General features: G+C 41.4%; 1 protein-coding gene across 1 annotated transcript in view; it reads left to right on the forward strand.

The window, feature by feature from the left end:
* Positions 1-1,288: 1,288 nt before the first annotated feature.
* Positions 1,289-23,093, forward strand: part of MANBA (mannosidase beta) — a 136,139-nt gene continuing 114,334 nt past the window's right edge. Inside the window, exons 1-5 of the mRNA XM_082611637.1 lie at positions 1,289-1,546; positions 8,552-8,646; positions 10,653-10,758; positions 11,578-11,748; positions 17,155-17,278. Of these exons, the coding sequence (XP_082467763.1) occupies positions 1,370-1,546; positions 8,552-8,646; positions 10,653-10,758; positions 11,578-11,748; positions 17,155-17,278 (673 nt within the window). The 5' untranslated portion in view covers positions 1,289-1,369. The remainder of the gene's footprint in view (positions 1,547-8,551; positions 8,647-10,652; positions 10,759-11,577; positions 11,749-17,154; positions 17,279-23,093) is intronic.

The raw sequence follows: 23,093 nt of genomic DNA on the forward strand, positions 1-23,093 counted from the left end.
CAGGCAAATCACCTGACGTCTTTGGATCCTGTTCCCTCAGCTTTAAAGCCAGAGGCTTGGGTGGAATAATCCAAATGTCCCTAAAGCCAAGATGCTAAGCTTGTGAAAAATGCTGACTCTGAAAAAATAAAATATTGTCCAGTGTCTACAGGTTCAGGCAATTTCAGGGCCATTATAAGGCAAAACAAAGCTGGGATTTAACGAGGGGAGAACTTCTCTTCAAAGACTTCTGCTTAAATACAGAAATAAGGCAGATAACATCAACACAGTCATACGTTAGTCTATTTTATGCAATGCGAAATTCCCTTTTAACTTCCTAGATCGCAGTTACATCCTATTGCAAAAATGGGACTCAAGTAGACTGCGCCACTATTAGACTTGAAATAAACTTGTGGTATTTCTTGGGTACCTAGGCATTGTTAGGAACAGCCAAGTATGTTAACTCATTTTATGCTCATCACAACCCAAAAAAGGAGTACTGTCTCCATTTTTGAGTTCAGGGAACGGGGGTATTAGAGAGTTTGTGGCTTGCCCAAGTCCCACAGCTAGTGAGTGGCAGAGGATTTTAAATTTGCCTGTGCATTAATGCAGGTTTCCGGAATCTCAGGAACCTCCTTTGTAGAGCTTTATAAAAGAGAAGGTTGTAGTCCACTAACATCAGGCCAAAGTGCTGTGTTTTCTCTGGGCCGGGCCTTATGTTGCACGCTGTACACGGATTTTCTCAGCTCTCACAACAACCGTACGAATTAGGTACTTTAGTACTGATTTATTGTTTGAAGGGCAGACTGTTCTGAGACAAACCTGCAGAGCTGCAGGAGGTGGGCGTTACCCGCGCCGGACAGACACCTGCAGCCCTGATGAGAGTCTGGGGAAACTGGGGGGAACTGAAGTGACGGGGTGTCTTGGTTTTCGGTTCTCTGAAGCAGTGAGGAGCCTCTCTTGCTGTAGTTTCCGCACACTACTGTCTGTCCCTGAGCTCCCCGAGGCTGTGCGCTACTTTGCGTCCAGAGATTGGTGTGTCCCAATTAGCGTGCATGGTTCTCGCCTCCCGTTCAGACGCCGGAGCAGCTGGAATAAGAGCCGAGGAGGACCCAGACTGCAGCGGCACTCGCGACGCCGGGCTTCGGCCAGTCGACACGATATCCGCGCTCCCAGCTAGCCTGCGGAGCCTCAGGCGCAGCTGAGGTCCTTTCAGCTCAGCTGACCTGGGGGCGTGGCCGAGAGCCGGGGGCGTGGCCGGGAGCTGGGGGCGGGCCCCGGGGCGGGGAGAGCTAGAGCCCGGGCTCCTCCCGAACAGAGGGTAACTTCCGCGGCTCACCGAAGCGCGGGGTTTCTTCCCCCGTGGGTGGGTGAGGTACCGGCCACCGGCATGCTCCTCCGCCTGCTCCTGCTGCTTGTGTTGTGCGGTGCGGGCTCCGCTGCCATGGTGGTCAGCGTCAGCTTGCGGGGCAGCTGGAGGATCCGCAGCGGGAACGGCTCGCTGGAGTTGCCCGCGGAAGTTCCCGGTTGCGTGCACAGCGCCTTATTCCACCAGCGGCTCATCCAGGTACTGTGTGCGGCCTCCCCGCCGGGAGCCTGCGCCCGCGTCCCTCTCGTGGTGAGAGTGGCCCAGGAACGGCCTGGCAGTCCCCGAGCCCGGGGCTGTTCTCCTCGCTTTGGCACTAACTTCCCCTTTGCGTCTTGTGGTCTGGGGGTAGGGGAGGTGAGGGGGTGGGGATGGGGACGCCGAGGCAATGTATCTACTCTTGGCGAAGATCACCGCTGGGGTCCGGGCTAGATGGAGGCTGACCCACGCCCATGCTGGGACAGCAGCAACTCAGGAAAGCGGAGGTCCAGACAGTTCTACTGGGGGTGTTATTGCCATAGTTCTCCAGTGAAGCGTAGATTAGAAAGGACGTGTTGTCACTGACAAAGCCTAAAGCGGGGGATTATTGTTTCAACTACCCGAACAGTGCAGAGCACAACAGTCTTTCGCCAAGTAAGGGTTAACTGTATTCATTAACGCCTCAGTTTTTCATTTTCGCTTTTAGGCACCAGGGAGTCAGATTTGGAATTGATACAGCAGCACATAAGCTGAGGAGAATGAGACCTGCAAGCGTAAGGCTAGGATTGACAGTGCTAGTGCACAGGCTAAATAACTTTTAAGGCTGATTGGGATATGAAGAAAGATGCTGTTTCCTCTCAGGGCGTGTGATGTGATGTGTGTGTCCCAATAGATGCTTCAATTTCTAGACTTCTGGTGGAGGACGTTCTCCTGTTTGGCAGCCTGTGGTTAGAGGTTTGCAAACAGACTGCCACCTCCCACTGTTTTTTCCTTCCATCTGCTGCACATCTTTAATGGCTTTGCTTGGGACAAGATGTACTTGATACGTGGTTTGCATGCATTGTCCCAATCCTCATAACAACTCTAAAGAGTAAGTCTTCATTTTATCTTCATTTTATGGATGATATGAATTATGGAGCCCAGAGAAGTTAGAGAATTTTCCCAAGATCACACAGCAATTAAGAGTGGCAGAAATGGAGTTATAACCCAGCCTGGCCTGACTTCATAGCCTTCTGTACTGTGTGACACTTACCCTGTGTGACACATTGACACATCATGTGTTTTTAAAACACTGGAGTTGACTGTCAGGAATATGATTCAAAGTTTACTTAAATGACAGGACAGTCAACTAGGGTTATGCAAAATTTCTGATCTGGTACCATTAGCCTTTTGTCAAGAATGTGTATCAGAAAGGAAGCAAATGTAAATGACACTGACCATGGTCCTGTTTATTTTTTAAGTAAAGAATTCTCAGACTTAAGTATTTGAACTATTTTTAGTTAACAAACTACTTATGACATGGACCACAGGTGACCTTGGTACCCCAAGGCTTCACTTACCCATGCTTTGAAAATGCCTGTGTTTCTTTTGCAGCGTTTCTTCTTGCCTCATTTTCCTGATTAAATTAAGGCAATGGGAAATCATTAGTGGCTGTGGTAAATCAGATTACTGTTTCATGTTACAGGGCTACATATCAAGAAACAATGTTTGGTTACTCGTTAATGTGAATGATATGCTCACAGAATGAAATAACTGACTTTTCCTCGTGGGAACAATTTACAATGTCTGTTAAATCTGTTAATAAATTCTTAGGAAAACTTTAAGTTTCAGTAAAGGTAGATGTAGTTCTTAAATGGTAGTGGGATAAGAGATGGGGAGCTTTTGGGGATTGGGGAACTCCAGGCCTATTGACAATAATCATCAACATCAAGTATCATTATGGAGTAATAGGATGTTGTTATACTACCTGCTTTATTATGCCATCCCTTTTTGGTGTTGACCTAGGAAATATTTTATAGTTCAGAGCAGACACTGGTCCAAATACAGTGTTTACATGAGAACTTGAAACATATCTTGCTGAAGTCATTCACCTAATTATCTCGTAAATATTTATTCAGTACCTCCAATGTGGCAGGCATTATTCTAGGTGCTTGGAATCAAGTGGTGAAGAAAACAAAGTCTTTGTCCCAATAGACATTCTAGTGGAGGAGATAGACAGTAAACAGATTAATAGATAATACAGTGACAGCGGGTACACTGAAGAAAAATAAAGCACGTTAAAGGAGGAGAGAGCGAAGGCTTGTTGGGAAAGATTCTATTTTAGAAAAGGTGGTTAAAGATAGCCATTTTGATAAAGATCTTTTGATGAGTTCAGTTTTAAGTGGAAGCGAATTCCCAGCAAAAAGGAAGAAAAGATGGCAGTGAGGAGGGGAGAGCCCTTGAGGCAGGAACGTACTTGATGAGTTCCAGGAATAGTAAGCAGGCCAGGAGGCTGTAGCCCTGTGCCCTGGGGGGCAGGTGGATGATTTCAAAGTAGCCATCTGGGGCAGATCATGCAGGACTTGTAGGCCATTGGGAATAACTTTTGGATTTTATTCTGCAATGATGGGAAGATATTTTTAGCTACATTTTAGTTAGTGTACATCCTTATTCTCTTAGACAAATTTTTAAAAGTGGAATTGTTGATTCAAAAGAGTATTTTTTTAGTCTTTTGCTATGTATTGTAAGTTGTTCTCCATAAAAATTGTACCAGTTTTACACTCCCATCATGACTTTATTGGAGTACTTGTTTTAAGTGCTAGACTTGGATATTATTTTAAAAAGCAAAAATAGAAACAATTTACTTTCTAGTGAGGTTAAACATGTTTTATATGTTTATTTCATGCTTATTGGTGATTTGGGCTTACTTATTCCTGTTTTTTACCTATTTTTCTATTGACTATTCATCTTTTTAAATATAGATTTGTTAGGTCTGTTGTTATATATTTTCAAAAATTTCCCATTTATTAATGATATATTTTGTCATATACATGTTTTAAAGTTTTATATGTTGAAATCTTGTAAGCTTTTCTTCTTTTATGATTGTTTCTGTCTTTGGTATTATGCTTTGGAAGTAATTTACTCTCTCCCAATTAAATAAATATTTACCTATATTTCCTCCTTTTAGTATTTTTATAATTCCTCTTTTGTATTTAAAAATTTGATCCATTTGAGTTTTTTCAAATGGTTAAACAGTTTTTTATATCACATGATTTGAACAATTTCTCTGTTGTCCACTGATACAAAACATTACTTTTATCATGCACAAAATTCTTATATACTGAATTTTCTTATTCTCTTTTAAAATTCTTTTAAAAAGAATAATAAATGTTTAATACTTACTGTACAAATATTGATGCAGAGAAATATAAAATATAAAGAAGAAGGAAAAAGCTAATAAAAAGCATACTATTAAGCAGAGGTAGAAATTTTCATGTATATCTTTCCAGACTTTTCTAAGTATATACAAACAAATATAATAATATAAAGATGAACTCAGTCCCTGAGATGGTTTTGTAAGCTACTTCTTCATTTAAAATATATGATGAACATCTCTCTGTATCTATAGAAAATCTCTCCGTATCTATAAATGTCTATAAATATAGATCTAGAAAAATTTTTAGTAACTGCATAGACTCCATTATAAAGTTTTTCTTACTCAAAATATACACTTAAAAATAGAACAAAATATATTGTAAATATACACATACACTACTAAAAATGGTAGGTACGAGATGCAATGATCATCTGGTATAAAAGTGTAGGTAAATATGGCGTGAGGCACTGAAGCACAGTTGAAAAAATGTAGACCTTGGTGTCGGGCTGAGTTTGTTTCATGCCTGGATGTACTTCTGCTTCATCATGGGACCTCAGGAAAGACACTTCACCTTTTGGAGCATTAGTTTCTTCCTCTATAGAACGGTATTTACAGCACATCTTTGTTATGAAGATAAGAGTGAGTGAGTGCCTATCTTGGAGGCTGATATAAAGTAAATGGTCAACAAGTGATACTGTTACTGTCTTTAGGGTTCGTGGGTTTGCTTATGAGCTCAGTCAGTTACATGGGTCCTTAGTCATCAGACGTAATGCTGAACGTAGTCCTATTTGCTTTAAATAGGACTCAGAATTTTAATATGAGCAAAGGGGATCAGACCACTCTGGAACCAAATTAAGTTGGTTGCTTAGCATTTGCAGTAGTTATTATAAATGTAATCTGAGTCTCTGCAACTTTTAATTTAGGGAGGTAGGTATTTGCCCTTAAAGCAATTTTTAAAAAATAAATTTTATTTTTTTGGAGCAATTTTAGGTTCATAGCAAAATTGAATGGAAAATACAGACAGTTCCTATATGTCTCCACACATGCACAGCTGCCCCGCTATCAACACCCCCTACCAGAGTGGTACATTGGTTACCATCAGTGAACCTTACAGTGACACATCATTATCACCAGAAGTCCATAGTTTATGTTACAGCTCATTCTTAGTGTTGTCCATTCTATGGATTTTGACAAATGTATAATGATATGTAGCCACCATCATAGTATCATTCAGTGTAGTTTCACTGCCCTAGAGATCCTTTGTTCTCTGCCTATTCATCCTTTCCTCCTTCATCCCTGGTACCCTCTGATCCTTTTACTGTCTCCATAGTTTTGCCTTTTCCAGAACATCATATAGTTGGAATCATATAGTCTGTAGCCTTTTCAGATTGGCTTCTTTTAAGTAAGAGAAAATATTTAACTTCTAAATTCTGTTTGTCTAGAAAAAATTTATCTGAGAAGATTACCCTCTGGAGCTTGACATGCAGCTTCCTTCAAGGAGCCGGGGGATAGGAAGGAGTCTTGCGCCCCACAAGCCAGATCATCACCCAGCCCTGGGGCTCCGCAGGTTAACATATTGCAACTGCATTAGCCTTCACACCTTTCTTCTCATGATATTTTTAAATATATTGGATTAAGTCCACAGTGTAGAGTTATAAATAGGGCGGGGTAGAGACACATAGGCAGGTTAATAACTAGGTGCCTCTTCAAACCTGTGTCCTTAAATATTTACTCCATGTTAGTTCAGTGGAGAGGCTGAGTCCTGCGTGTGGGGAAGAGAAGAAAAGGAAGCAGGTGGGCTGGGCCTGGCACACCCCATTTAGCAGAACAAAAGCTCACCATTAACCAGACCTTAAAAGTCAGTTTGGTGATTATTGGTTGTTATTAAATCTCGTCAACCACTGACTGCCCCTTTGGTATCTTTTTTTTTTTTTTTTTTTGGCTGTGTTGGGCCTTCGTTGCTGCGCATGGGCTTTCTCTAGCTGCGGCGAGCGGGGGCTACTCTTCATTGCGGTGCTCGGGCTTCATCGCGGTGGCTTCTCTTGTTGTGGAGCAAGGGCTGTAGGTGCGCAGGCTTCAGCAGTTGTGGCACACGGGCTCAGTAGTTGTGGCACACGGGCTTTGTTGCTCTGCAGCATGTGGGATCTTCCTGGACCAGGGCTCGAACCCGTGTCCCCTGCATTGGCAGGTGGATTCTTAACCACTGGGCCACAGGGAAGTCCCCCCACCCCCTTCGTATCTTATCAAAATTATTTCTTCCAGTCAGGAGCAGCTTCTGGCTGATAACTTTCTCTCCATTTTGATATACATCCAGTGATGTTATAGTGCCTCTTGCGGATTTGTTCTCTGGGCAAGTGCCCAGCTGGCTGTTGCCAGTGGCCAGCCCTTACCTCTGCGGAACTGAGACAAAGTTGGCTTTTCCCTCCCAACTTGGAGTTGCCGTTCCTGAGGCAATCACCCTTGGACCTGTCCCAGTTGGAAGGGAGAAGCCCTCTGAGCCTGTGCTGTGTCCCTCTATGTAGCCGTGGTGTTGTTCACAGACATAAGAACTGAGAAGCTTCTCTTACCATTTTCTGTTCCACCTCCTGCCTGGGAGCCCTCATCTGAGAGGTAAAGGGTAGAAAATGAGTAGGAGAAGAAAGAGGTAAGGATTATGGAAAGGAGGACTTGGGGCTGGTCCCTGAGATGGAAGAACGTCTGTGAACACCCAGCAGGCCAGTTGTCTAGGGCAGAGGGCCAGATACTATTTTAGGCTGCATGGGTCATTTGGTCTCTGTCATGTCTACTCAACTCTGCTACTGTAGCATGAAAACTGCCGTATGTAATTTATAAAGGAATGGGTCTGGCTGTGCTCCAGTAAAACTTTATTCATCGACACATGTCCATTCTTAGCTCACTGGCCATACAAAAACAGGCAGTGAGCTGCATTAGGCCTATGGGTTGTAGTTTGCTGACCTAGTCTAGGCTAATATAGGAAACCTGAAGTCTGTAAGTTTGACAGTATCTATGCTGCCTGTATATTCTCTGCAGAGATCCTTTTTGTGTTCACTTAGTAAAGCTGAGTGAAAAATAACTTTGTAAATGCTGAGTTAATCCAAGGAGTGGGAGTTTTGCTGATCTTTGGGCAGTAGAGGAGAAGAAGTGTTCCTCTTGAGGCCAGCTGGGATAGTGGCAGCAAAACGCAAAGTGGGAACCAGAGGGTGGTGAGTGTCTGATGGCTGCGCACCATAAGAAGTGCTGCCGTTCGTTCTCTGCTGATACCTTGCAGGTTCTGTGTTTTTTGGTTTTTTTTTTTGCGATACGCGGGCCTCTCACTGCCGTGGCCTCTCCCGTTGCGGAGCACAGGCTCTGGACGCGCAGGCTCAGCGGCCATGGCTCACGGGCCCAGCCGCTCCGCGGCATGTGGGATCTTCCCGGACCGGGGCACGAACCCGGGTTCCCTGCATCGGCAGGCGGACTCTCAACCACTGCGCCACCAGGGAAGCCCTCTGTGTTTGGTTTTAGCAGGGGAAGCCAATCTCCATCTCCATACATGTTCTTTCATAATGAAACTATGTAATAGTTGTATCTCAGAGCTCTTTCATTTCAGGTATTTTGATTGTGTTGGGCTTTTTTTTTTCCGTTTAAAATTATTTTTAGTATTTTTAGTATGCTCATGCCATGGCAACTTTGTTTGAAAGGTAATGGTCTCTTAAACAGATGGAGCTTTAGCCTTGAGGATGAGATGTGCCGGCATATGAAATGCTTGCACTCTTAGGCCAAGAGTTCATTAATTTTTAGGTAATAAGTAGCTATCATTGATAATTTATTTCATATTAATTTAATTAATTATTTTTGCATATTTAATCACCTACCATAATTTTTATTAACAGGATCCTTACTACAGATTTAATAACCTTAACTACAGATGGATCGCCTTGGATAACTGGACCTATATCAAGAAATTTAAAATCCCTTTTGACATGAGGTACTTACCTGTATATATCTATATTTATATCTATATCTATCTGTTCATTTATTATTATTATTTGAACTTTTGTTCTTTTTCTGTCTGCCATAATCTTTTGTTTGTTTAGGTTGCATATCAGAACATCATCAGACTAAATAAAGCCTGTACGATAAAAGTGAATATATATGATTTATGTTTTGATTTGTGTATGAGGGTGGTGCCACTGATCATTAGTCACAAAATTATGTCTTACTCAATCATTTTTCCAGTGATCATAATGGAGTCACCTAGACCTAGTCAATTCTCTTATCTGCCTTTCCTTTTCCCCGCCCTCCCAGTAATCCATAGAGTGTATATATTTACAATATTGTCACGTAGGATCAGAGATACATCCTTTGTTTGGTGTAGTGTTAACCAGCCACTGAAACTAAGGCATTGGCCTTAGATTATGTCATGAGGCCGCGAGGAAAACCATGGTATAGTTTTCAGTAATGTTCTATGCAGCAGAATGTAACCCAATTGTATCTACCACCATTATTGCTAAATTAAAAAAAAAAAAACCCTTTTGTCCCTTTAATATGACCTTTTTTGGGTAATTATTTACTAGCTTCTTAAAAAAGAAATAAAGCCAGAAAATAGCGCTCCATATCATGGAGTTACTGTGTTCCAGGCTCTTATTTTCAGATCATACTTGAAATATCTCTGATAGGGGGTCCTCTTTCACCTTGACCTCAACATATCCGAAATTTAACCAGTTGACTTTCCCACTGAAAGCTTGCTTTATATTCCAGCAACCTCGTTATTTCTCTTACTGTAATACCATCTTCCCAATCTTCCGTGCCCAAGGAGTTTTTGGCTCATCATATCTTTTCTTCATCTCCCTGTATTCGGTCTGTTTCTGAGTCCTGTTAATTTTTGCCTATCATTTCTCTTGATTCAGCCCCTGCCTCCTCATTTCCAAGTTTCCGCCTTTGCCTAGGCCTTTATTATTCTGCAGTCTTTCGTATGCAGAAACATAAGATTCATCTTTCCCAAATACTGATTTTACCATGACATTCTTGCTTAAGAATGACGGTGTCTTCCTTTCGATTGGCAGATCACGTTTAATTTTCTCTGCTTGTCTGTGAAAATGCTGCTTACTGTTGCCAATCGTGCACCACTTTCTGCACCTCCATCCCCCATCCCTCTCTCAGCCCTAGGCAACCACTAATTAATTTTTTATTTCTGTGGATTTGTTTCTTGTGGAAATCTCAAAGAAGTGGAATTATACAATCTGTGGTCCTTTGTGACTGGCTTCTTTCACTTAGCATCATAATGTTTTCAAGCTCATCCATGTTGTCATAGTCACCAGGACTTCATTTCTTTTTATTGCTGAGTGCTGTTTTATTGTATGGGTATACAGTTTATGTATTTTGTTCTTCTTTAAACTCTTGTCTCCTTCTGGAAGTCTTTCCTTATGACATAAACTCTGATAGCACTTGTAGTCTATCCATCAAGACTGTACCACGAGGTAGAAGAGTTTGAAAGCTTTCTCTTTGTTTCCTGTGTTTTAGGCTTCAGTGCTAACCAGATTGCAGATTCCTTAAATTCAGAGACTGTTTTAGTTCCCTGTAAGGCTTAGCAGAGTGCTGGGCACATAATGTTCACTCATAGCTACTTGTTCATTGGTTGATGTGTTCTCTTAGTGTTAGTAAATATAATAGTTTGTGACAATGTTTTATGTCTATTATTTAACTTGGTTCTTATAAGAATTTGTGAAGTTCTAGGAAACAAGTCAATGCATGGAAATTAGAAGTCATGCTCATGATTTTATGGTGATGGAAATATTGTGAAGAAAGTTAAACTGGATCACTCAACATAAAAGTGTATTAAAGCAATATTTCTGAAAATTTCATTGCAAACTCCCTTCTAAGAATGTATATTTTCTATGAAATATGTATTCCTTTCATTCTTAACTAATAAAAAAGGCTAATTATCTAAGTTAATGTTCTATACATCTTGTTTTTAAAATCTTCTTTTTTTAGCAAATGGCGTAAAGTAAATTTGGTTTTTGAAGGCATCGATACAGTTGCAGTAGTCCTGATCAATAGTGTTCCTGTTGGCGAAACAGACAACACGTTCAGAAGCTATGTACGTACATAATGACATCAGGTTAAAAAGAACCACTTGTATGTATTTGCGTTCATTGTTATCATGAGTGGCAGTACAAGTCCTTTGATGCCCTGGGTAAGTTACTTTATCTCTCAGTTGCCATATTTGTAGAATGATGAAGACACTCAAACCCTACGGAATTACTGTGAGGATGTAATGAGCTAATTATATAAAGTGATTATAATTATAATTATATAAAAATATATAAACTATATATTAGTTTTTGGCACACAGGCAATGTTTGACAAATGCTGTTCCCTTCTCTGTTATTTGGTAATCCAGAGTTTCATGGGAAATGACAGTTGACAAACCATTTTAAAAGAAAATGTTCCTTCCTTTCGGGAACAGTTACCTTAAGAGATTGTATCCTGGTGTCCCTTCCCTCTCAAGGGTAGACTTTTCAAAACAAAAATAACTTATGACTTAGATGCATAGCAGAGAGTCAGGTTATCACGAAGTGTCTAGGAAATCCTTGGCAATTCAAAGCCATGTGTAAATAGCCAGAGCAGACATTCCAGGGCTAAGGATAGTCTCTGCTTGCTCTGTTTGCCTAGGACCATCATCTGCCAGTAAAAATAGCAGGAGAAAACCTAGAAATCTATGTTTGGGTAGGAGAATGTGATCAGTTATAACTAAAAGTAGTCAACTAAGTTGTACTATTTTGGAGAAGTGCTTTCTCCTGCAAAAAGGCTAAACCTAAAGATTTCAGTTATTTTATGCATCTTTCATACATTCTGCCTATATCTAAAATTTTACACAGGAGGCTACTTTCACATTTGTTCTTTCCCTTTAATTTAGAGCTTTGATATTACACATGTGGTCCAAGCAGTAAACATCCTTGAGGTGCATTTCCAGTCACCAGTGATATATGCGGACCAGAGGAGTAAAATTCACACTCACTACAGCGTGCCCCCCAACTGCCCTCCACGTGTGCAGGATGGCGAATGCCATGTCAACTTTATTCGCAAGGTAACAGTCTCACAATGGAGGGGCTTTACCCTTGAGGATGGGATGAGGGCGTATGAAATGCTTGTTTGAAGACTCCAGTTGTATTTCAGAAGTTGCGCATCTCTTTCCTGCCCCCTTAGTGGGATTTAAAAATTAGAAATAAGAACCAAAAGTTACAAGAATTTTTGTAGAGAGCTTGTCTTTCTAGGTTTCCTTCTTGAGGAGTGCTTCAGAACTTAGATACCATTGGAAAAAGAAGAAAAATAGGTGACTGATAATGTACCTTTACAATTTTTTTTATTTTTTTGGACTGTGCCGTGAGGCTTGCAGGGATCTTAATTCCCCGACCAGGGGTTGAACCCATGCCCCCTGCAGTGGAAGCGTGTCCTAACCACTGGACCTCCAGGGAATTCCCCCTTTACAATTTTTTTTAAAAAACATAGGGGTAAGACAGGAATAAAGACACAGTCCTACTAGAGAATGGACTTGAGGATATGGGGAGGGGGAAGGGTAAGCTGTGACAAAGTGAAAGAGCGGCATGGACATATATACACTACCAAACGTAAGGTAGATAGCTAGTGGGAAGCAGCCGCATAGCACAGGGAGATCAGCTCGGTGCTTTGTGACCGCCTGGAAGGGTGGGATAGGGAGGGTGGGAGGGAGACGCAAAAGGGAGGGGATATGGGAACATATGTATATGTATAACTGATTAAATTTGTTATAAAGCAAAAAAAAAAAATAAAGTGTACAACATGTTGATTTGAAAAAAAAAAAAAACACCTGGGTTTATCAAACTTTTCACCAGACTGTAGGGTTCATATTTATGAGTGATTCTTAGTACTAGCCTTCTGCAACTGTCAATGTATTTGCTGACATGCGATTTTTTACTGCTAGGTTCTCATAAAATCTAACAAAAGATAACAAAACCCACAGGTAGTAAATATTCTTTGTGTATGATCTCAGTGTAGATGACTTGGATTTATCCTAATACATGGATGAATTAGTATGTTGTGTGACACTTAGTTTTCAGTTTTATTTTTACTTAAAATTTTTTAAATTGTTGTAAAATACACATAACACAGAATTTACCATCTTAACTATTTTAAGTGTATAGTTCAGTAGGATTAAATATATTCACATTGCTGTGAAACCTATCTCCGGAACGTTTTTTTTTTTTTTTTTTTTTTTTTTTGCTGTACGCGGGCCTCTCACTGCTGTGGCCTCTCCCGTTGCGGAGCACAGGCTCCGGACACACAGGCTCCGCGGCCATGGCTCGCGGGCCCAGCCGCTCCGCGGCATGTGGGATCTTCCGGGATCGGGGCACGAACCCGTGTCCCCTGCACCGGCAGGCGGACTCTCAACCACTGCGCTACCAGGGAAGCCCTCCGGAACGTTTTCGTCTTGCAAAACTGAAACTCTATACCCATTAAAAGACAACTCCCCGCTTTCCCCAACTCTCAGCCCCTGGCCACCACCATCTTTCTGTTTCTAGGAGTTTGACTCCTCTAGATACCTCATCTAAGTAGAATCGTACAGTATTTGCCTTTTTGTGACTGGCTTAGTTCACTTAGTATGATGTCCTCAAGGTTCATCTGTGTTTAACACGTGTCAGAATTTCCTTCCTTTTTAAGACCAACTAAATTCCATTGTATACTGGGTTGGCCAAAAAGTTCATTCGGGATTTTCCATACTATCTTCCAGAAAAACCCGAACGAACTTTTTGGCCAACCCATACCACAGGTGCCTAAAGCTCAGTGTGTCCAACACTGCATGTGGGATCTAAACCCTGTTCCCAGGGCTCCCTGTCTCACTGAATGGAATACCATTCAAAGCAGTCACTCAAGCCAGAAGCCTCAGAGTTATTTTTGATGCCTCCCTGTCTCTTTTTTAAAAGAGATCCGGAAGTCCTTTTGATGATGTTGATGGCTCACAGGCCCAGCCGCTCCGTGGCATGTGGGATCTTCCCGGACCGGGGCATGAACCCGCGTCCCCTGCATTGGCAGGCGGACTCTCAACCACTGAGCCACCAGGGAAGCCCACCTTTTCAGTAGTTCTTGAATCTGCTCTTGCTCCATTTCTACTCTCGTGCTTGGGTTCAAAATATTATCATTTCTTGCATCAAATATTGCCCTGGTTGCCTAACTGGTACCCTACGACCTCGTTTGCCTGCCTGCAATTAATTTGCCAAGGAGCAGCCAGAATGTTCCTTTCAGATAAAAATCATAGCACCCCCCCCACTTTGTAAAACTCTTCAACAGTTTCTTGTTGCTTTTAGGCGAAAGTCCAAAGTTCTTAGCTCAGGCTGCCCCACGCCCACTGCTCCAGTCTTCTGCCCATCTCTTCCCATTGTTTTCTCTTAATTTCCTGGAATGCATCATATTCTCTTGCATCTTGAGGACTTTGCGTATGCTGTTCCTTCTGAAAGGGATGCATTCACTTCCCTCTCCCCTAGGCACACTGGAGAAGTGGTACTCACCTTTCACGTCTCCATATAAAAGTCACTGTTGGGCTTCCCTGGTGGCGCAGTGGTTGAGAGTCCGCCTGCCGATGCAGGGGACACGGGTTCGTGCCCCAGTCCGGGAAGATCCCACATGCCGCGGAGCGGCTGGGCCCATGAGCCATGGCCGCTGAGCCTGCGCGTCCGGAGCCTGCGCGTCCGGAGCCTGTGCTCCGCAATGGGAGAGGCCACAACAGTGAGAGGCCCGTGTACAGGGGAAAAAAAAAAAAAAAAAAAAAAAGTCACTGTTATTCAGGGAAACTTGTCTTGACACCCGTTCTCCCCCCATTATATGTTCCCTGTCTGTTGCCTTTGGATTTGTGACTGTTTTTTCAATGCCTCAATTTCTTGCTATACTGTGAGTGCTGTAAGCAGAAGGACTGTTTCTGTTTTGTATATTGATATACTTCCAGCCTGAAACATAGAAAGCACTTCACAAATATTTTTGAATAAGTGAAAACTTTTATTTGGAGAGATTGTATGAATAACAGTGATTTGTAGCCCTTGCTGGGGAAAATAATCTGCCTTATAAGATGTTGAATATTTTTGCCCGCCTCCTTCTCTCTATCCCTAATAAAAGAATTATATATCTGAACTTAAAAACTCTCCAGTAAACATCCCCGAGATGGTTTTCATTCTGAGCATGAGAAGCTGATATTTAAGTGGTGACTTTATATGATGTGGATGCTGTGAAGTGGTTTTATTTATTTATTTATTATTTTTTTAAACATCTTTATTGGAGTATAACTGCTTTACAATGGTGTGTTAGTTTCTGCTTTATAACAAAGTGATTCAGTTATACAGATACACATATCCCCATATCCCCGCCCTCTTGTGTTTCCCTCCCTCCCACTCTCCCTATCCCACCCCTTTAGGTGGTCACAAAGCACCAAGCTGATCTCCCTGTGCTATGCGGCTGCTCCCCACTAGCTATCTATTTTACATTTGGTAGTGTATATATGTCCATGCCACTTTCACTTCATCCCAGCTTCCTCTTCCCCCTTCCCGTGTCCTCAAGTCCATTCTCTACCTCTGCGTCTTTATTCCCATCCCGCCCCTAGGTTCTTCAGAACCATTTTATTTTTTTTAGATTCCACATATATGTGTTAGCGTATGGTGTTTGTATTTCTCTCTCTGACTTACTTCACTCTGTATGACAGTCTCTAGGTCCATCCACCTCACTACAAATAACTCAATTTCGTTTCTTTTTATGGCTGAGTAATATTCCATTGTACATATGTGCCACATCTTCTTTATCCATTCATCTGTCGATGGTGTGAAGTGGTTTTTATTCTTTATTTTTCTCTGTAATAGAAACTAAATTATCTCTGTTTTAGATAAATACAGAGCTTAGGAAATAATACTTAAATGAGAACAGTTTGGGCAAATCCTCAGGCTCCATCCTACAAGTGTTCCATTCAGGAAGATCTCAGTACTTCTGGTGCTTGTTCTTTTTTAAAAGCTTAACTCATAGCTTCACAAAGTTTAATTGACTGTGTTTTACAAATATTTTTTTTTCTTTTAAGAAGAGGAAATTAGAAAAATTCTGCTCTGATCACCTGTGTCAGTGTCTAAATGCTGAACTGATTGTTTTGGGGCTGTACGTTCAGAAACCAGGATTTCTGAATTCATACTGGAGGAAATAGGGGTTGGCAAGAAACTCTAGTTAGAGTTTCTTAAACTGTTGTATCTTTATCTTTCAATATGTTTCTTCATTCTTTATAGTTATTACATTTAAATATAATAGTGGGTGCAGAGATATTTGGGAGACATTTAAAGAGTAACTATTGTGTTGCTTCAGTGTAATATGCTTTTGAAGAATAAATGTACATAATTAGATTTTATGGTCTTAGAACATTTCTGCCAAATTTAACTGTGTTGCCTAGGTTGATAGATTAGTTATTGTTTTAGTTATCTATTGCTGTGTAAAAATTATACCAAAACTTATCAGCTTAAAACAACATTTATTATCACAGTTTCTGTCAGTCAGGAATGCAGGTGTGTCTCAGCTGGGTACCTCTGGCTCAAGGTCACTCTTGAGGTTACTGGCAAGCTGTGGACCAGGGCTGCAGTCACCTTAAGCCTGGCTGAGGCTTACCTAAGCTCACCCATGTGGTTATTGGCAGGCCTCAGATGGGCTTCCAGGCTCACTCCTGTGGGCCTCTCTACAGAGCTGCCTTACAGCATGGCAGCTGACTTCCCCCTTGGCCAAGAGAGAGCTGACGGAGCACCCAAAACAGAAGGTGCACTCTTTTATAACCTAATTTTGGACGTGCTCTCACTGCTGTTGTATTCTGTTGGTTAGAAGTGATTCATTAGGTCTAATCCGTACTCAAGGGGCGGGGATTACACAAGGACGTGAATACCAGGAGAGGATCATTTTGGGTCATTTTAGATGCTGTATATGGGACACACACACGCTATTATGGACTTAATTCTGTGCCCCCCAAATTTATATATTAAAGTCCTAACCCTCAGTAAGGTCAAAATGTCACTGTTTGGAGATGAGGTCTTTAAAGAGGTGATTCAGTTACATGAGACCATTAGGATTAGTCCTGATCCAGTATGGTTGATGTCCTTATAAGAAGAGGGAATTTGGACAACAGAGGGAGACACCAGGGGCGTGTGTGTGTGTGTGTGTGTGTGTGTGTGTGTATAGAAAAGGCTATGTGAGGGCACAGTGAGAAGGTGGCCATCTGTAAGCCCAGGAAACCAAACCTGCCAACACCTTGATCTTGGACTTCCCAGCCTCCAGAGCTATGCAAAAGTTAATTTCTATTGTTTAAGCCACCCAGTTTGTGGTATTTTGTTACGGCAGCCGTAGCAAACTAGTACACATGTACATAATGTTTTAAAAGAAAAAGGTTTTCATAACGTTTAAGTTTCATGGTAATTAGAATCGATCTTCTTTTTTTCCCTTAACATTGCAGGCACAGTGTTCCTTTAGTTGGGACTGGGGGCCTTCCTTTCCTACCCAGGGCATCTGGAAAGATGTTAGAATTGAAGCCTATAATATTTGTCATCTGAACTACTTCACATTTACCCCCATATATGGTAAGCTAAGAGCTGTGATTTCTTGTTTTTCTTTTTTGAGCCTCCTCTATGTTATAAAAATTGGGTTTCTAATTTGAATATGTATATAGTTGGCCCTTGAACAACATGGGTTTGAACTGTGCGGGTCCACTTATGTGTGGATATTTTTCAACAAATACTACAGTACTACATGATCCGAGGTCTGTTGAATCCATTGATTCAGAACTGTGGATGTGGAGGGCTGACTTGGAATATCAGTGGATTTTGGTATCTCCAGCAGGTCCTGGAACCAATCTGCTGTAGATACCGAGGGACAACTGTACTTTTCAGAGACTTATTTAAAAAAAAATTATGGCACATTAAATTCAGAAAAGTTAAAAATATGTACAAACTGATTTCTCATGAAAATTTTAAAATTTTTTATTTATTTATTTTTGGCTGTGTTGGGTCTTTGTTTCTGCACGCGGGCTTTCTCTAGTTGCGGCAAGCGGGGGCTGCTCTATGTTGTGGTGCGCCGGCTTCTCATTGCCGTGGCTTCTCTTGTTGCAGAGCACGGACTCTAGGCGTGCAGGCTTCAGTAGTTGTGGCGCACAGGCTTAGTTGCTTCGCGGCACGTGGGCTCTCCCTGGACCAGGGCATGAACCTGTGTCCCCTGCATTGGCAGGCGGATTCTTAACCACTGCGCCACCAAGGAAGTCCCTGTCATGAAAATTTACTGTATAAAGCAGTTAAGTAGGTGGGTACCTACCTTTTAACATATTCTGAAAAATAAAAAATGAGAGGAAGAAAGAAAGAAAAGAAAGGAAAGAGGGAGGGAGGGAGGGAAGGAAGCTCTGTTCTCCCAAGCTGTTTCTTAAAAGAATTTGGGCGGCTGGCTTGCACTCCTTTTTGCTGCCCCTGTAGTCACTTTCAAAACTCCATGGTGCTGAGTTCTTGGTTTGCTTAAATCATTGGGCTGACTTTCCGTCACTGCACGTTTTCTCCTCTGAAGGCCATGGCATACCAGCCTTGTTAAGAGTTGAAAATAAACTGGAAGAGACAAGGCATTAAAGAAGCTCTCATAAGGTAAAGAATACTACTTTTTCAGTTGAAAGGAGCACTGAAGAAAACCTCAGAAATCTCACAGATGTCAATGAATTGGTTAAAAACTGGTCAAATATTTATTGAGTTCTTTGCCCAGCACTGTGTGTATTTGGCATAGAAAAGAAGTATAATGTGTTTACTCATCCCTGCAAGTTGGTTGAGGTGGGGAGGGGAGATATAAATAATTATCAAGCCAAACTAGATTGTGTCATAGTCTTCGGGATGGCAGCCCCAGTAGTTCAGAAAACCAGAGATCAAAGGATTTGAGAGGTTAGGGAAAATCAGGGTGAAGGTGGAGGCAAATGGGATTTTAAATGATAACTCATGATGCTCAGTCCAGTTCCGTGCAGGCCTAACTAGATGAAGTCTGTAAGCAAGTATGTGGTGTGTCCATACAAGAGTTCTGTTGTCTTTAGGGCCCTGGTGACCCTAGATTGCTCTTCAATGGAGCCAAATCTGTGTTTTCTAAAGGCAGAAGACAAAAGCGTATCAGAGATCGTTGATAATTGAGGAAGTTATTAGGTGCTGCTGGCATTTAAAAAAAAATAACTTTATTTATTTATTTTTGGCTGTGTTGGGTCTTCGTTTCTGAGCGAGGGCTTTCTCTAGTTGCGGCGAGTGGGGGCCACTCTTCATCGCAGTGCGCAGGCCTCTCGATGTCGCGGCCTCTCTCGTTGCGGAGCACAGGCTCCAGACGCGCAGGCTCAGTAGTTGTGGCTCATGGGCTTAGTTGCTCCGTGGCATGTGGGATCTTCCCAGACCAGGGCTCGAACCCGTGTCCCCTGCATTGGTAGGCAGATTCTCAACCACTGTGCCACCAGGGAAGCCCGCTGCTGGCATTTTTAAATATTTAAAAGGCATTGGAAGATCTAATGTAAATTGCACATATAAATGTGGCTGTTTAGCGCTTTCTAGTTTAGTGTTTCTCGAACTATTCTTCAGAGGCTCAACCCAAATTGAGCCTTGCTATGAAATCAAATACATAATGGTTCACTCCCCCCCATCCCCCCCATAATTTTTCTCAGGTGTATATAATAAAACCTACTGTAAGAAGGGGTCTGATTTTGCCAAAAGTTATTTATTTAATAGTTTTGAAGTTTAATCAGTGTTTTAAGCAAAAAGTGCTATGAATTCCAGGTATCCTGATACCTGAAAAAATTTGAATAACACTGCTCTAGTTTAATTTAAAATTTTGAATATGAAGCTAAACATTTCTTCCTGAATATGAGTCATTAGGGTTCATTTTATTCACCATTAGTGACTGGGCGAATTTTATTTGAATTAAATCAATTTAAGTGATGCTTAAAATTTAATTTAGACTCAGTGTAATCAGTTATCCATATCAACTACCTTTTTGATGTTTTATGACTACAATATATTTTGTACTTAACATAGGAAAAAATGTTTCCTGTTCAGAAGATGTATCCTGTGCATATTAAGCAGTAATTCTTATACTTTTGATTAATTTTATAGATTTCAATTTGGTTACTTGATGTAATAGGGAAAATTGAAGCATAAACTTATGAAAGCATTAGGAGAGGAACTTCCTTTAGGATTTTTTCAGAATTTTTTTTTTTCAGTTTGTATTTGGAAGATAGCAATCATTACTGAAATCAATAGAAACTTAGAAGTTGAAAATAATAGAGAATAAACTAATATATTCTGGATACTTTTTGCATTTATTTGATACACAGTTTGAGGCAGGCATTGAGAGTTACTAAACATTTTTTTAAAGGATTAGTTCATAATCAAAAGTAGATACATGTAATTTTTATTTAAAATCAAATACTGTATTCATTTTTAAAATTTAAGTGTGAAATGAGGTTAGTCAAAACTAATGCAAGCAGTGGCTAATCTCTGTATAATAGTACTACAGATAGTTTGTATTTTATTCTTCTAAATTTTTATATTGAGCCTATATTGTCTTTATAATAAGGGAAGACAGCAGTTAAACTAATCTAGTATCTAGTAATTTCAGCCAGCTTATTATGAAAGGCTAAACTACTTTGACTTTGTAGCACTTTCTGCTTTCTGCCTATTGAGGCTAGAAGAAAGTAACCTTTTTGCTTTTCCAAATATTTAATTTATTTCTTAATTTAAAATTAGTGGGCTTCCCTGGTGGCACAGTGGTTGGGAGTCCGCCTGCCGATGCAGGGGACACGGGTTCGTGCCCTGGTCCGGGAAGATCCCACATGCCGTGGAGCGGCTGGGCCCGTGAGCCATGGCCGCTGAGCCTGCGCCGGAGCCTGTGCTCCGCAACGGGAGAGGCCACAACAGTGAGAGGCCCGCGTACCGGAAAAATAAATAAATAAATAAAATAAAATAAAATAAAATAAAATAAAATAAAATAAAATTAGTGAGTTTAACCCTAAAGATCAAATGACCGACCATAGTTCCCCAATTTAATTGTATAAAATATGACAGAAAAAAGGCTGTTAGATTTTCAAAAACTAACTTGAAATGTTTGTGAATTAATTTTCTTTATGTATATATATATATATATTTTTTTTTTTTCTTTTCTGCATTCTTAATCCTTAGCATAGTGGTTTCTAAACTTTTGTACTTTTGAATATCCTTTGGTCATTTGTTTGATTTTGCCCTAACTTCAGCTTCCTAAATGATTTTAACATATTCTTAATATTTAAGGTAATAAAAGCAAATTTGTATTTGGAAAAAATACTGAGGTCAAAGGGAAACAAGAGTTACTCTTATTATCTCTTAGGCCCTTGCCATTTATCTGGGTTTTGAGAGATACCAATTTATTGACGTGACTTTCTCTAAAACGTCATTAGAAAATATTTATTTGAATGTGTGTATGTGTGTGTGTGTGAGAGAGAGATAGAGAGACGTATATTCACTTATTGATCATCTCCATGCTAAGTCTTTTTTTGGGGGGAGCGTTTTTTGCTGTACGGGGGCCTCTCACTGTTGTGGCCTCTCCCGCTGCGGAGCACAGGCTCTGGACGCGCAGGCTCAGCGGCCATGGCTCACGGGCCCAGCCGCTCCGCGGCATGTGGGATCTTCCCGGACCGGGGCACGAACCCTTGTCCCCTGCATCAGCAGGCGGACTCTCAACCACTGCGCCACCAGGGAAGCCCCATGCTAAGTCTTTCATATTTGTAATCTGATGTAAATTGTTCATATTAGGCCCTAAAATTTGTTAGGGAGGGATGGTTGTCTAGTTTTATGAACTTTTCTTAAGGTTACATAGACATATTAAGTCCAAATATATAATAAGTATGTTCTGATGAAACACTGCATTGTTTAACCTTCTGTTACCGCAGTTAGAAAGAAATAAAATAGAGATGTTTTTCAACATGTAAATCTTCCTGTTGAGCTGAGGTGAGCTGTGGATCTTTGACCTGTGCTTGGGCAATTCCATTCCTCAGAGATGCTGCCTTCCCGACCGTATCCACATTTACTTGCTGCCTTAGCCTAGAGCACCCCGACTCTTCATTCTTGAAAACATAGCCTTTGAGTTGGAAGAGTGGGCCTAGCTCCTAGCTAGACCCTAGCCTGCCCGACAGTGGCCTTTATTGAAGGTCATTGCTGCCCTTTGCTTACAGCTCAATATAGAGAATATAATATTACAACGTAGCAAAGATTTGTCAGTCTTGCTTAGTGCCTTGTTTATTGCATTCCTTTTTGAATGCAAGCATGCATTCATCTTTTTCTTACATTCATTTTGAATCACTTTTTCATTACCCATAAAATGACGGTATTCACCCTCGAAAATATATTTATGGGTAGGTAGGCTGCTTGAATAATCTCTGACTAGCTGCCTTGTTGTGTAAGTCGATTTTTTTGTTTTCTCTAGAACTTACCAATTTATGTTGTTTGGTGGGGGGGGCGGGATTTTGCTTTGTGTCTGTTTTGTTTTGATTTCATCTTTGAGGATTTTGTCCTGCTGAATAGGCAAGGAGATCTTGCTGCTTGGGAAAGAATGGGAAAACAGCTGTTGTAGCTAACTGTAAGCCTGCTTTTCTGGCTAAGGCAAGCTGGTAGCTCTTTGAAAAGCAGCTACTGTAGTCTGTCCTCTAATTCTGCCAGGAGCATGGGGATATATCCCGTGTTTGAATTTCAGCGTTCTGTGGCTCGTTGTCATTGCTGTTCCTTCAAATGCACAAGGCTATCTCTTCATTGCAGCTTTGCATCACCTATGAAAGATGCAAGGTGAAGCGAACAGGCAGGAGGAGGAGCTGGGAGGAGCTCAGCAGGGCTAATCAGGGCAGCCATGTTTGAATAGCTTGCCCCCCCAGTGAGAGGAAACATCTTTTTCATCTTACATGATCGGTCCACCAACGTTTGCAGATCCATCCCATGCTGACCTGAGTGTGCTTCCATGTCCCTGCTGGTTCTTAGCCCTTCCAAATGCCATCTTGTATTCTTTTTTTTTTTGCGGTACGCGGGCCTCTCACTGTTGTGGCCTCTCCTGTTGCGGACCACAGGCTCCGGACGCGCAGGCTCAGCGGCCATGGCTCACGGGCCCAGCCGCTCCGCGGCATGTGGGATCTTCCCGGACCGGGGCACGAACCTGTGTCCCCTGCATCGGCAGGCGGACTCTCAACCACCGTGCCACCAGGGAAGCCCGACACATTCTTTATGTTTGTAGATTTCAGTGTTTTTTCTTTTTTACAAAGATGCTCATATTAAGAGGCTAATATTTTATGGTTACAGTCCTTTCAAATGCTTTGTTTCACATTATACGTATTTGCTATTAGGACTTAGGATTCTGAAGGACAAAAAGCACCTT

This window comes from Mesoplodon mirus (genome assembly GCF_964341445.2).
Source record: "Mesoplodon mirus genome assembly, chromosome: 2".
Taxonomy (NCBI): domain Eukaryota; kingdom Metazoa; phylum Chordata; class Mammalia; order Artiodactyla; family Ziphiidae; genus Mesoplodon; species Mesoplodon mirus.